The 15778-nt window shown below is 34.2% G+C and overlaps 2 protein-coding genes across 2 annotated transcripts in view; both read left to right on the top strand.

Moving 5' to 3' along the window:
- LOC141456485 (uncharacterized) overlaps window positions 1–15778 on the top strand; it is a 638647-nt gene that overhangs the window by 20882 nt on the left and 601987 nt on the right. The gene's annotated exons all lie outside the window — the stretch shown is intronic.
- LOC141455592 (histone-lysine N-methyltransferase SETMAR-like) lies at window positions 4072–4927 on the top strand. Its single transcript, XM_074130745.1, has 2 exons — window positions 4072–4421; window positions 4525–4927. The coding sequence occupies exons 1-2, from the start codon at window positions 4072–4074 to the stop codon at window positions 4925–4927; spliced, it is 753 nt and encodes a 250-aa protein (XP_073986846.1).

A 15778-nucleotide genomic window follows, 5' to 3' on the forward strand; every position in this document is an offset into this window, starting at 1 on the left:
TGAATTGTCCAAAAGACTATTGTCGGGTCCAATTATGGCAACTAAATCAGTTAAACAGTTTGAATTACCTGTTTTTTGTTTTGTTTTTGAGTGATGCTGACCATTCAATTCACTGAAAATAAATCACTGAACGTAAGAAATATTTGTACGGTGAAATGGCATTCCCAGACAGCCAATTCTCTTCGAATTTGTACATTTTGGTTACACTTTTAAACCTTATTAAAATTTAATTTGTATTAAGCCCATTCGTATTTCAAAATTGGTACTTTCAAGCAAATCCAAACTATCCTTTCGCCAAGAAGCGGTCCTAATCAAATTTTACTTGGTAAATTTTTTAAATAAAAGTTGCCGAAGTAAATTTGAGTGATCAGCTTAAATTGATTGAGGCCTAGAGAGGATTTCAGTTCACGCATACATTGATTAGGCTAAACAGAATGACACGAAATAATAGAGCGACAGACTGTATAAAGGTCCATCTAATCGAATAGTTAGAAGCTTGGCGGATAGCCGGTTCACAAGCAGATTACTGTAAACTGTGGCGTTCAGCAAGAAAAGAATTAGACGAACATGCAGAAGATGGTTGATGAGGACTCGGAGACGACATGCATGACCAGGAGGAGGGAAAATACGAAGGACAAGCATACATTATCAGAATAGCCAAAAGGATTTGAGCAACTAGTGCAGGGGTCGCCAAACTTTTTTGATCATGGACCCTTATAAATTTTTAGACATTTAAAGGAAAATAATGTATTCTAAATTTAAATTTTCTAATTTTTCGAAATCTCCATCGACTCCCACAAAAGTAATTTTCAGTAAATTCAAATAACTATCTATTTAGGTACTGTGTTTGTACATTTATTTTATGATTTTAAACATTTATTAAAGTAATTTTACATTGTGCAACAAATAGTTTTATGAAAAATATCTTCTTTTTTTTTAAATCCACTGCAACGGTTGTTGCAGTGGATTTAAAGGTTTGTTTTATCAGTGGTACCTGATAAAAAAAATAAAAGAAAATCATGAGTGGAGAAGGCACCCAGTGGTGTCACTCCAGTAACGAGCTTTGCTATACTGCTCTCAAGATAAGAGTAGATCACGAGGCCAACTTCTCTTCAATCTCCTTAGAGGATTACCTGGTAATGTGAAGGAAGATAGGTGTTCTATGAGATAGTTAGGATGAGCTGCTGTAGAGGAATGAAATTTGAGAAAACGAGTGTTAGCAAGTTCTGTAATGAAAGGGATTTTGAGGTCATTATGGATGGTGAGGTTAGATACATAGAACGGAGCGTTAAGTAGTATTCGAAGTATTTTCGACTGTAATGTCTGGAGGCGTAGTGAGTTGGAACGTTTAGTCGATCCTCATACTTCGATGCCCTATGACCAAATAGGTCGCAGTAACAGAAGGTATAAGAGTCTTTTGTTTTGTAGGTTAAGTTTCGAACGTTTGTCGAGTAGTCTGGCGAGAAGTTTGTAGCGTTGGTTAGTTTCTTGCCTTTTCAGTATAGTATGAGGATTCCATGCCAACCGTTTGTCTAGGTGCAGTCCAAGGTAGCGTTCTTTGTCCACAGTTGGTATAGAAGTTTGGTTCAAGATGATGGGAGGTAAGATTTTCCGTCTGAGAGTAAATACTATAAATTTTGATTTCGTAACGTTGGTTTTGATTAAAAAATATCTTAATTTTGAAATTTATATACCTTAATATTTATTAAATAAGTAATTATAAAAAAAGTAAAGTTACTACAGTATTGCTTCTTACTTAATGAGATGGGTTTGCCTGGTGTTTCTTTGCAAGGTTCGCTATATTGGGTTTGAAATTGTTTTTCCTTCGACCCCCTGGCTCTGATCGTCCCCTACTTTTGTTAAATAGACCCCTGGGGGTCTATATAGACCACTTTGGCGATCTCTGAACTAGTGGGACAAGAACAAAGAAAATTTTAGAAGCTTTTTAGGTTTAAATATCAAAAAGTGAAAAATAAATTCAAAATGGCTCCCGGTTGGTAAATTTTGTTCATGGACTTATTGTCGGGTTCGATGGCTCCTAACAAAGTTCTTAGATCATAACTTCCTGAAACTTTTTTAAAAATTATGCTCACTACACACAAAAACTTGCACTCAGGCCAATTTTTTCTTTTGACTCACAAGATTTCGAAACGTAAAATTTCAACGAAAACACGATTGCAGTACTTCCTTTTAGAGAAATATAAAAAGCTATGAGAGTTATTCACGTCAGACTTTAAATATTCACATTTTCTTTTCCTACTTTATTTTCCTCGGCGTATCTTCTCTTTCAGTAAAAACTCGAGAATTTTAGCTAGACTTTTATACACTTGTACCACAAGATGGCAGAATCATTCACCATAATTTTACAGAGTAGGCCAGTAGTGAACATTTGCAAATGGAGTGTTCCCAGTTACAGCTATGGAAGGGTAAAAATGTCTATTTTTCTTGGCTCGGTTAGAGAAGCTCGGTGGTTTTAGCTGACAAACTACTGGAATATTCTAAAATGGACATACTAGAACCCGAAAATACGTAAATCTTTTCAGAAAAAAATAAAAGTACAAGTGACAGCTTATATCTAGGAGGCTGAAAAGATGTATGAGAGATTATTTGTATTTTGTGTTGTTTGTGAAGTGACTAATCGATCTAGCGTCAAATTGATCAATTGGTCATAAACAAAGGAAGTTATTGGCAATTATAAGCCAGGCAATAGAAGCTTTGGTACCATTTGAGAGTTTAGTTTACAAAAATATGTCGTACAACATGATTGGTTGAACTCCACACTGGACCATCTTAATGATCTTACCTTTACTATCTGGTCGTTATCAGATCTTTAATTTTTATAAAAAGGTTAAATTTTGAAAGAGAAATTTTACTTACGCTGATAATATTTATGTAAGATTGGACAGAATATCGAGTCTGATGGTCTATACTCAGACTGAAGGCATCTAACTCATTACTTTGACACATTTTATTGGTTCTCTGAACTTATAGATTGTAAACGTGAAGCCTGGGACTCAACCCAACGAACTCATTCCAAATGAATCCAAAATGCTTGGAAAGTCTCCCAATTTTCTTACTATACAGGGTGAACCAGTAAGTAATGTCCATAGGCCTACTGTGTGTAGTACATCTAAAGTGGAGCTCAATGACGTATTGGCTAATTTCATAGTCTCCACTGTTCTTGAGTGACGTAAATTTAAATTTTTAGATTGAGGCTGTTTGGAGAATAACTTATGCTTTGAAATGGTATCCATTTTTAGAAAATTGATTTGTCTTATTAACCACGTCATCAGAATTGAATTCGGACTAAAACTTTCTGAGTACTAACATTTTTATTGGAAAAAAGTAATGATTTTAGAAAAAAAATTAAAGTGACGTCACTCAAGTAAAGTGGAAAATATGAAGTTGGCCAATAAGTCATTGAACTTCACTTTAGATGTACTACACACAGACAATACTTACTGGTTCACCCTGTATATCCAACCCCCCACTCTGCACACAAATTTTTGAACTTCCTTTCGTAAATAAATTGCATCTCCCAGTTATAAAAATTCCATGGATCGCTCCTTCTTGAATCCAACCTACTAGCCCTACAGCTGGCCTTTACCTTCATCCCAGGTAGTACTCCACTGATTCACCGATGGCCGCGAGAACTTCTGTTGCCCTAGGTCGACCAACAAGTTTATTTCAAGTCTTCATACAATATACAATATAAACTAAAACAAATTATCTTAATAACTAAAAAAAAAAAATCAGAAGACACAACTGCTTGCAAGCGTCGCCGGAGTGGGGACCACTCCACTTTGGGTTGGAGGGAAAGTTCTGTCGTATTTTAAATAGGCAGGTTATTTTACTTGTAAACAAAAAAAACTTCTGGCTAGTGAGTCATTCGGATTTTTTTTTTGTTTTTTTTAGCTGCTGTATAATATAAAAGGAGTCCTTTTTTACCGTTCATCATTTACTTTTGATATTTAAAGTGAAAAACATGTCTGTAGATAAAGTGCATTTACGACACTGCATTTTGTATGAATTCCAAAAAGGAAGCAATGCATCAGTTGCATGTAAAAATTTATGTGCAGTACTTGTCAAAGATGGTTTAGCAAATTTCGTTCCGGGGATCTGAGCCTCGAAGAAAGTGATCGATCTGGACGACCATCCAAGATCGATAATGATGTTTTGCGATCCATGTTGGAAAATAATCCACATTTAACAAGTCGAGAAATTGCAGAAGAGTTTGGCATTCATCATACAACTGTTGGAGATCACATTAAATCTCTTGGGTTTGTGTTAAAGCAAAGTGTTTGGGTTCCACATGAATTAACGGAAAAGAATTTGTCTGATCGTGTAAGAATGTGTTCATCACATCTGATTAGACACAATGTGGAGCCGTTTTTGGACAAGCTGATTACTGGAGATGAGAAGTGGATTCTTTACGAGAATGTTAAGAGAAAAAAATCTTACTGCAACAGTTCCAAAACCAAGTATCCATCAACGCAAAGTACTGCTTTGTTTGTGGTGGGACAGGAAAGGTCCAGTGTACTACGAGTTGCTGAAACAGGAAAAAACCATCAACGCGGATCTGTACTGCAATCAGCTGGATAAATTGAATGCAGCTATCAAAGAAAAAAGGCCAGCATTAGCGTCCAGAAAAGGAATAGTGTTCCACCACGATAATGCTCGACCGCATACTGCAATGTTGACACAACAAAAACTGAATGCGTTAGGATGGGAAGTCCTTAGTCACCCACCGTATTCACCTGACATTGCACCATCTGATTATTACCTGTTCAGATCTCTACAAAATTATCTAACGGGAAAAAAATTCAAGTCTTTTGAAAGTTTTTCTAAGGCAGTTGCTGACTACTTTAACTCCAAGGACGAGAACTTCTACAAAACAGGAATTCACAGGTTACCTGAAAGATGGTAACAAGTTGTAACAAATAATGGAGCATATATAATTGATTAATATTAAACACATATTTTTATAAATGAATTCAAATATTTTTTTTTTAAATACGACAGAACTTTCCCTCCAACCAATAATTACAAATTAAATTTAATCTTTAAATCCCTTAAAGCAAACGAACCAACTTAAATAATAATAATTATACATAATAATAATATTGATACTAATTAATATAATAATTAATAATACCTGTATCTTAGAGATAATATTAGAAACATCTTAATTTTTACCTAAAGTAGTTCTCGTATGGCATAAATAAGTTACTAATTCCTTTGTAATTAACAAATCAATCTATTAATACAGGACATCCAAAATAAATCCAAACTCTCAAACATGATCGAATTCTGCCTGAACAACATTACTATATTATAAGCACTATATTTTATTAAACTAATAATTGTATTACGCAAGCTTGAAACAAAACTTGGAACTTGTGGAAATCCTTTTCTTCGACCAAAGTTTCAAAAATAAAGACAATATCAAATGAACTAAGATATGAATGGAAGGATGGGTCATCACTCTTGTTCTTTAGGCCATGCACATTAAATGCCAATATAGAAAACAGTTCAATTAATTGCTATTGGTCATTGTTCTTAGATTTCCCAAATTTATTTCTTTTAGAAATATTATCACCCTTATTTTTTACGCTGCCACCCAACAGTGATGGTGAGGAATCAGAAAGCAATCCCTTTTTTTTCCGCCTTCAATGGACCTAAAGTATCACGACCGGATCTAAAATCTCTAATTATCAATTTATCATGCCTTAATACTGCATACTTGCTTTGCTTCCGAGCTTCCAATAACTGCGGGTATAACAGTTTTCTCCTCTTCCTTTCGTCTCTGGTATAATCTTCACTTATGAGAATCTTACACCCTCTCAATTTTAAGGAGTTTTTCACTATCATTAACTTATTTCGCAAAGTAATCAACTTCAAAAGAATAGGGCGTGATTTTCTTCCTTCTTCCTTCCTCCCTAATCTTCTTATGTGGTCAAAATCGGATGCAGATAGGTTCAGTTCCAGTTTACTGTTAATGAATTCAATGACATAATTGTCCAAATCCCAATAAGATCTAAATTCATCTTCAATGCCATAAATAATAATATTCTTATGCCTGAACTCCCTTTCGACAAAATTAATTTTTGCATTAAACACTTCCAACTTATCAGTTGTTTGTTTTAAAAATTTATTAATTTCATCTGAAACAACCTTCCTATTCTGTTCCATTTCTTTTACCAAGTCGTTTCTTAGTTCAGTTAACATCCGTTTTAATTCCTCCATAGTAGTTAAAAATGAAACAGATATCAAACAATGTATATTGTTTAATTGAGTATTTGAAATGTCTTATTTACGGAGTGCAAGAAAGGTTTAAGTCCAATAAACAGGTATCGTTGCTAGACGAGCCTCCTCCACCAGCTGGTTAATACGTAAGAGATAAGACTCGGATTAAGATGACGTATATCTCCAACTTATATTTACGTTATGCAAACCTACCTAGACATGCACAGTTCAGCATACTCTCTCATTAAATTACTTTTTACTATTTTCAGTTATATTTTAAAAACAGCTCGACAGAAAACTTTTAAACTTCACACAAACACTTCTCACACAGTAAACTCGTAACTTACAACTTTTCAGAAATTAAAACTGTCTAGAAACAATTGAAAAATCAAATTTTTTTTACACACGAAGTGAACAGTCAAACAGAGCTATCCCCACTCACCAACAAGTTTTAATATAAATATTGGTCAACACTAGTCAATCCCCTCTTTAATGTTGATGTCTCTAGTGTTAATGCCGCTCGAGATATGTTTTACTTATTGTATTAAAACTGTCCGGTAGGACAGTTGTATAAGGGTTGACCATCAAAAACTGCACGAAAAAGCGTAACGTTGAAAAACACCCAACTTTGACAATTTTTTTCTGTTTTTCTATAAAAGATAAAATTCCCAAATTTTCTTTAAATTATAGGGCAAACCCTCCTTTATAACTGTAATTTTTTTGCAACCACCCAGATCTAATGGGTTTCGAGAAAAAAGTTGCCGAAAATGAGCAAAAACGGCTTTTTCAAAAAATGTTCTTGTTCTTGTTGTTGTTGTTGTTCTTCTTCTTCTTCTTCTTCTTCTTCTTCTTCTTCTTCTTGTTGTTCTTGTTGTTACCTTTTTTGTAAACAACGTAGCGCCAAAACGCGTGAACCGATTTTCATGAATGAGGTGTCATTCGATTCAATATTTTATGTAGATGTGCCTTTTGGGGGTCCCGACGCTGTACATCGAATGGGAGAGGAGTTAGCCCCCTTTATGTAAGGCCCCCTCCAAAATTATTATTACTAATTACTCTGTAAATCTTGGCCCGATTTTGATAAAATTTGATAGGATGATAGGGCTAGGGCTCCCCTACGTAACATTAAAGCGGCGATCAGCTCTTACACTTGTTAAGGGGAAGTATAGCAATCGTTTCAAATTATCGACACGTGAACCGATTTTTATGAATGAAGTGTCATTCGAATCGAAATTTTATACAGATTTGCACTTTAAAAGTCTCTGCACCGTGCCTCACAAGGAGGGGAGTTTGCCCAACCAAATAAGGCCCTTTCTAAAACTATTATTACCAATATTTCTATAACGCTTAGTCCGATTTTGATAAAATTCAGCTCGAATAAGTGGTTAAAGCTCCTCTACGTTGCTGATTCTTTTGCTCCTACTAAGAGGAAGTACTGCAATCGTTTAAATTATCAATGAGTGAACCGATTTAAATCAATGAATTGTTCGATTAAAAAATCTTTGCCTCTTTGCCTTTTAGGGAGAAGTACTGCAATCCTAGTTTATTTTTCTTACTCCTCTTAAAAGGAAGTACTGAAATCGCAGTTTAATTTTGCTATTTACGTACAAATACCTTCCTATGTTATTCAAAACACTTTCTCAAAAAAATTGTTATTGAGGATGGTTTGGGGGAACGCAACTACAATCATTCTTTAAAAAGATCTCTCCAGTGGTAGTTAACACCTTATCAGGTTATAATGATAGAATAGCTTCTTCCAAATTTTAAAAAAATCTGTAAAGCAGATATGTAACTTGTAAAATAGACAAAAAGGACAGTCTATCCAAAAGGTACAAAAATCTCCTTAACAAAAACTTACAGTTTAAAATGTTAAGTATAGGGGTTGATTAAACGCCAAAAGGTACACAAATCAGCGAGTACCCAACATTTCATTAATACTTCATTAATATTTAAGTAATTCTACTGCATTAATTTTCATTAATAAGTTATTTTTTAGAATTTATTAGATATCACAGACCCTTATGCTGGCCACTTCATTTATATTATTTTTTTGTTATAATTATGATAAATCACATATACGTACATGCATGTTAAAGTAAAGATAAAGTTAGAGTAGGCTACTGTCTTGAATTCGTCTTACCGAAATATTCGTGAGCACAATTAACACACAGTTAATAACTAGTTGATTATTAAACAATAATTATTCATTTCTCTATTGTAATTTAATTTAGTCCCCCTAATTTTACTTATAGTAAAATACTGGAATAATTAGCTGTCCTAAATATAGCATATCTTATTTACTTTATATTACATATATACAACATTGTGGGAAGAACACCTAGATGGAGAATGTAATTGAAGAAAACTATATTATTTGCGATAAAGCCAGATAATTATTACCTATTATTATAAACGTTTGACTACTACATAAAATAACAATTACTTTAATCGAAGAATGAACTTAAACCGACGATTTAAAAAAATAAATAAAATAAAATAAACAAAATCATTGATGTATGTTGATATAAGCATTTTTTAAAAAAAGGTTTTGAATTTTTTAGCCTCATATTTTTATTTTATTTTTTATAACGTTTTTCTTTTTAACCTGTAATTAATAGTTTGATTATTATAAATAACTAGATATTACAGTCAATCTACAGTGCTACTTGAACATATATTTTGTAGACGAAAATGGCCAGCATAAGGGTCTGTGATATCTAATAAATTCTAAAAAATAACTTATTAATGAAAATTAATGCAGTAGAATTACTTAAATATTAATGAAGTATTAATGAAATGTTGGGTACTCGCTGATTTGTGTACCTTTTGGCGTTTAATCAACCCTTATACTTAACATTTTAAACTGTAAGTTTTTGTTAAGTTGTACTTAAAATTGTAAATATCAATTAGTAAATACACTATCTTTTATTTAATATTTATTTTATCTAGGATACTCTGAACGCTGAGCACGAATGTAATGCGAGTACAGGAGAACTAAAAAAGTGATACTAACCTAATTAGGTGTTGACGAGCCTTAAAAAAAAAGAAGAAGGGATTAGCTAAGCGGTTAGCGTAATGGCTTACCAAGCGGAGATCTCGTGTTCGAATACAGCTGCTGGCCCTTAGATTTTCTCATCGTAGGGGCTTCTTACAGCTTACTGTTCTTACAGCGCACTGAAAGAAGTTCCGGGTACTAGTAACTTCTGACATTGACGTCATAAATAATAAGAATAATCGTCTATTAGGCGATTACAGGCGAGGCCGCTAGACTAAAATTTATTATAATACTGGTGTCGAAGGCTTTGAATTTATTTAACAATAATAAAAAGAATTTAAATTTATGTACTTTTGCTATTGTCTCCAACCACGACACCAAATTTGGTAGTTGGACATCGAACCAGAAAAAAGTGGGCATTACTGTATTCTTTATTAAACAATAAAACAGCATAAAATGTAATGATAAATTTAAGTAAAGTAGAAAATTATAGGCCTAAGAAATTTCACACCAGATTTCATTAAATGACGTCAGACCTTAATAAATCTGAAATGATGACCACAAGTGCTAGTTTATTGATGCTTCTGGAAGCTGTGAAGGGCTGCAAAAATTTAATAAACTCTCAGTGGATGAGTGGTTAGCAATGTAAGGGCTCTTTTCCTTTCCTATTCAGCAGATAATATGGAATCATCAAATTTTCCTTAGGAACTGATTTTTTAAAAAAAATTATTTCCTCTTCATTTTGTAGAAATTTATGTGTATATAGAGAAACAAACTAAATTCCATGCAATCGTTGTAAGAGTTTTTCATTGTTATTGGAAAATGTTTCAAATAAAAGTTATGGTTCTTTATGTGGAAATGAGCCGTTTTTGGGGAAATAAGAAAAAAGAAAAACTGAAATACTGATTCAGGAAAATGTCACTTCCGCTTTTCTGATTTGGTTTATCTAAGACTATTACTACATCCCAAATTACTACTCTTTCAAAATGTACAATTTGAACAATCTGCTACATTGTTTTTGAGTTATGTTTAAAAAAAAATAAAATGACGTACCAATTAGTAAAAAGTAATTTTGTGTTCTCAGGAGCCAGAACAATATATCCAACCTTACCTTACGCAAAAATCTTAAGCTCTTTCCGTTACGAAAATGCATTCTCCAGATATAAAATTCTATGGAACCCTGTTCTTCATTCCATTCTTTTAGCCCTACAGTTGGTCTTTACCTTCATCCCGAGTAGTACTCCATTGAAGCGCCGATGGCCGCGAGACATTTAAAAAACGGATATTCCAGTTTAAAACTCAAAATATGCTCGATTACAGTTATTATCTCACTAATAGAGTGGAAAATTAATAAGTAATTTATAAAAATTGTGTCAATTAGAAATTTTAAGTTATACTAAGCTTAGATTCTTATTAAATTCTTTATTTATTTATTTATTTATTTTGTAATTTACAATCTGTATAAATATATACAATAAGTAAATAGGAGGTGAATGAGATGAACTGGTGCGGGAAGAGCAGGAGGAGAGAAGCTCCCCAGCGAAAGCACTCTCTGTATGAGATAGGGGAATGTGAGGAGGAGAATATGAGTAGGAGAGAGGAGAGATTTAGTTCTTCAGTTCTCAAGGAAGTCGCGGGGCCTCTGGCGATTCAGTCGGCGAGTAGGATTGTTAGGGATGTCAGAGGAGGCAAGAGACTACAAGAGGATTTAAGCAAGTAGAGAGAGCAGTATGGAATCACCCAGAGTAATTATCTAACCTTCTTTAAGCGAAAAGAATTAATTAAATAATTAATTTTATTAATTGTTTTAATAAAAGAACAAAAGTGTGCGAAAAATCGTGCACAATGTTTTCGTGGAAATCGTTTAGAAAGGAGAAAAGTTAGCTACTATAAATAAAGCTGAAGTGACACTGTCTGTAACAGTGACAGGACAAAATTAATTGAACCAAAATTGATCCAGGATGTTAACTCCCTTATCCTTCCTTCACTGTTCACGTAAACAGTAAAAAAAAAATGTGCTGTGAAAATACGCGCGTCTTCCTCGTACTGTATTAATATTTGCAATTTAATTAGCAAATATTGAATTAAATTTTAAAATTTAATTTTTACAATTTCACAGCTATTTTGGGGGGGGCATTAGTCACTCTTTTTCCTATAATTATTTATTTAAAGCGCCAAAATCTAGAGATAAAAAGAAAGGATTAAATTAAATATAAATCAAAAATTAATTCGATTGGATTGCGTTAATCCCATTAGTTTGAGATCACATACCTTTAATGGTTTACCGATTGCTTCCAAAAAAAGATGAGAAGTTTAGAGCGGTGCTTAACATTGATAATGGCGATCCCTTGTGATGGAAAGTGAACCATGGTTTTCCTGGCCGAGTTTAATTTTTATTCTTTATTGTGTTTCGAACCAGCGGACTTGCTATCCTGGGAAGAAGTCTTTGCATCTGCTCGGATAGTTCAAGACTACATTGAACGCACATCTTGTGTCTTATGAGTGCTGAAGAATCAGCTGTAGTCTTGTTGTTTTAAACGTGTTGGTTTAATTTCCAGGCGTTGGCAGCCTAGCTGGAAATTTATCTAGAATCATAATTGAGATGCTGAGGTATATGTATATTGTATAGACATTTCAAGCTCCTCGTTGCTTCTCTTACTGATGATTAAGGAGATTCTATGTGTATACGAAATGGGATACAAGTTAAATCCTTTCTGTCCCCGAAGGGGGAAGTGGATTAGCCACTTCTTCAGTGTACTTGGCGTCCCTGCGGGTATTCCAGCCTAACAACATGAACATGAGCAACATATAGAATAGAAAAGAAATTTATTATTCTGGGACAATTGTCCCCTAAGAATAAATACAGGTACAAATAGAGGCCTTAATAGTTTGGCCTGTGATTAAACAGAAAATAAATAAATAAATAAGTATTTACAAAAAGTGAAAATAAAAATAACAGCAGAAATTAAGGAAATAAATTAAAACAATTAGAATTTCGGAGGAAGCTGAATAGAAAGGAGATAACTGAATAGACGGGATTTAAAGATAGAAAGGGTAGGAGCATGGCGGACAGATGATGGCAAGAAGTTCCAGAGAGAGGTAGCATGTATTAGGAAGGATTTGTCAAAGGATGAGGTACGGTGAGAGGGAATATAGAGATAAGATGAGTGAGATCTGGTATTACGGGAATGTATCGAGGGTTTAAACTTAAGGAGTTGAAAAATGTAGGAAGGCCTTTGAGATTGGATGACTTGAAAAAGGAAAGAAGCCAAAAAATATTGGCGGCGATAGACAGGAAAAAGCCACTTCAACTCATCGGCGAAATGCGGGAGTCTCTGGAAATAAATCTTATAAAGCAGTTCATGGAGGCGCTTGAGCTTAGCTTCAATATCACCAGAAAGACCGCCATACACTAAACAACCATAGTCGAAATGGGGTAACATAAGAGAGGAAACTAGGAGTTGCCGGGTCTTAATTGGGAAAAGGTGACGGGAACTATTAAACTGCTTAAGGATATGGATGGAACGACGAGAGATTTGGGAAACATGGTTTTTCCAAGAGAGGTTTTGATCAAAAGTGATACAAAGGTTTATACTGTTACACCCCCCAATACATTTACACAGTACACATAGGGCATAGTCATCTAAGGAGGGGGGGGGCTTATTAGTTTGGAACCGTTGTGCAGATGGTGTCAGGATGAGGAGGAAACAGCCTCTCACTGGCTGTTCGATTGCAATCGAGTGGTTGTGCTAAAAAAAAACCTTTGGATCTTTGAGACCAAAGGAGATAGTAGCGCAAAAAGAACTAGTTGGGAAAGTCCTCCACCTCTTTAGTAGGGGAGGTTTCATCTACTAGATCCAAAGGGGGTTGGCACAATAAGCCTCTTTTGGATGCTTTGCCGATGAGCAAAGCTCCCACCCCGATAATCTAATCTAATCTAAATCTTTTCTGTGGTGTTAGTGAGATGGAAAAAGATCCTTCTAATGTTGGATTGTTGAGAGGGTTGAGGAAGGTTATCATTGGTCGTAATAGTCTAACTACGGAGGAGCTTACGCTATTTCTTCTTAAGGACGATTTGTCTGGATTTTTGGTATCTCAGGTCCAGTAATAGATTAGGCTGGATAGAAACGGTTAATTAATTGCTGTAATTGGTTTTTCTTTGTACTAGCTTCATATGCCCAATGTGGCTTTGATAGCCAACTGCTATTATTATGCTAAATAATAAAACAAAAGTTGGTGTAATATTCAATTAAATTTACCAAGATTTGCTTTTGTTTGTCGGTTAAAGTTGCATTACATTTATGTAAACAAAACATAAATTTGATTGAACTGCATTAATTCCATTATTTTGGGGTCACATCTCCTTTAATGTTTACCCAATGTTACTTGTCAATATTTAGTTAACAGCACGGCCAGCCGCTACAATATCGTTTGGCTAAATTTACTATGGTCGCGGTGGCACTGTTTGATACCTAATTCTGCTAAATATCAAATTGGTTTACTTCTGAAGGTTATTATTTGGCAAACTCTTAATGATTTATTTATTATTTTCATTTTACTTTTGCTTTAATTTTCACTCAGTATGCGTGTTTTATGTCGATAACTATAGTTCGCTAATTACCTTAACATCATGCCATTGTTCATATTCCAATTCTGGGGAAATTATCCCAATTCTTCCAGTTTCTGCCAGGTGTTATTCATTTATTTTATTATTTTTTACTTCTTTTTACAAATTGAGGAAAGGATTGCAATCATGCCAAATTTTTGTAATTAATTTTTTACCGGGAATATTTGCTTTTAAATCCCGTAAGTATGAACAATTGGTGTGTTTATATAAATTCTTCATCTTAAAAATGAAAAATCGAAATAAGGCAAAAGTATGCTTCTTTTAGGGATTTGACCTGTTAACTTTTTGAACGAAATTCTTCACTTTGCTGAATAGATTATTTACTTCATTAATTCTGCAAGAAGTGGAAAATTAAAATTAACCACGATAAGACTAACGCTATACTCTTTACCAAACGTAGAATCTCCTTTAACCGACATATCAGACATAATAACACTCTCATTCCGTGGTCTACCCACGTGAAGTACTTAGGGCTAACTTTGGACAACAAACTGACTTTCACTACGTACGTACTTTATGTACAAAGTAAACGCAGGCAAACTGGACTACACGAATATTATTTCCTCTTCTCTCACGTGACTCCAAAACGACTTTCGACCCAACAAACTACTCCTCTACAAAGTGGGTCATTAGCCCGATGTTGCTCTACGCCTGCTCCGCCTGGAGCCTGGACTTGTAGTAGCAACATCTCAGAAACTCCAGATAACACAGAACAAATTTCTCAGACTCGCTTTAGACCTCTCCACGACGCACTAGAATTGACTCACTCCACGGAGACTGCGTCCATTATCCCCCAGTACATTCCTATATCCAAAATCGTCTGCTCAAACTCCTTTCCATCCTAGAATGCCATCCTAATCCACTCTGCCGCGACATAGCCTCCTACAGATCTTTCTACAACATATAGATACAAAAGAATAAAACAGATACTCCTCTAACTCTGTACGCTAGCTGCAGGTTTTTCCTCTCCTTTTTTCCCTGCATTCCTATCCTGCTCACTTAACCTTTCTCGTTCCTCACTTGTTATGAAGGTTAAAATGTATGTACATTACACTTCATTATTTATTTTATGAATATATTTATCGAAATAAATATTTATTCAATTCAATTACTTCATTGATTTTCTCAAAAATGGCTGACATGTTGTATTCATGCTAGTCTGCAGAATTTATTTGGAACATTTTGCTGGGAAAATGGGATTAAGGGATTTCTGGGATAGAGTGTTCTTCCTTTTCAAGTATCACTTCAGCATAATGTACGGTCCAGTGTCCCAAATATTTTTAACGTTTCCTTGAAATTTCGTGTTTGAAGTAATACTACACCAGAAGTACAACTAACTTTAAACATATTTTTTCTTTTTTAAGGTGATCTAGAAATTGACTCCGTTTTTCATTAAAATTGGTGCTTACATTAAGTATCTATAAGACAATAACATTTATTTCAATCAATATTCTTAAAGTTATTTTGAGGGCATTCTATATGGTTATTTTTATGTAATGTAGAGCAGTGTAAGGTAGTATAGGTGTAGTGTAATGCAGTTTTTTAATCTAGGAAACGTTAGCAATAAAATGAAAATAGTTAGAAATGTGATTTAAAGTTTGGAAATTAAAGAAAAAGTATAAATTGGAATTTCAAGAATTTTAGTCAAGGAAAGTTTTGACAGTGTTCCGATTTTAGTTGCTTAACTACAGACAAGATCTCCAGTTGGACTGAATCCGAAGTATAAGGTTACACGTTCCTTCCGCTTTCCTTTTATTTAAAAGTGTACTTCCAGAACTGAAGAAGTAAAAGGTGTAAAATAGGAAGCCGCCTAAAAGAAATGTAACTTATGAAATTACATTCTTTTCACTTTCGATTAATTTATAATTGTTCATGACCCAAAAACTTAAGAACATAGTTTAGGTCAGTGG

Source organism: Rhodnius prolixus, unplaced genomic scaffold, assembly GCF_049639745.1.
Source record: "Rhodnius prolixus isolate KJV_2025 unplaced genomic scaffold, Rpr scaffold_4, whole genome shotgun sequence".
Lineage (NCBI taxonomy): Eukaryota > Metazoa > Arthropoda > Insecta > Hemiptera > Reduviidae > Rhodnius > Rhodnius prolixus.

Excerpts from the sequence above, each read along its gene's own strand:
- LOC141455592 (XM_074130745.1), top strand. The coding sequence starts at position 4,072 with ATGTGCAGTACTTGTCAAAGATGGTTTAGCAAATTTCGTTCCGGGGAT. Across the intron at positions 4,422-4,524 it reads CTGATTACTGGAGATGAGAA|GAAAGGTCCAGTGTACTACG; the intron begins GTGGATTCTTTA and ends GTGGTGGGACAG.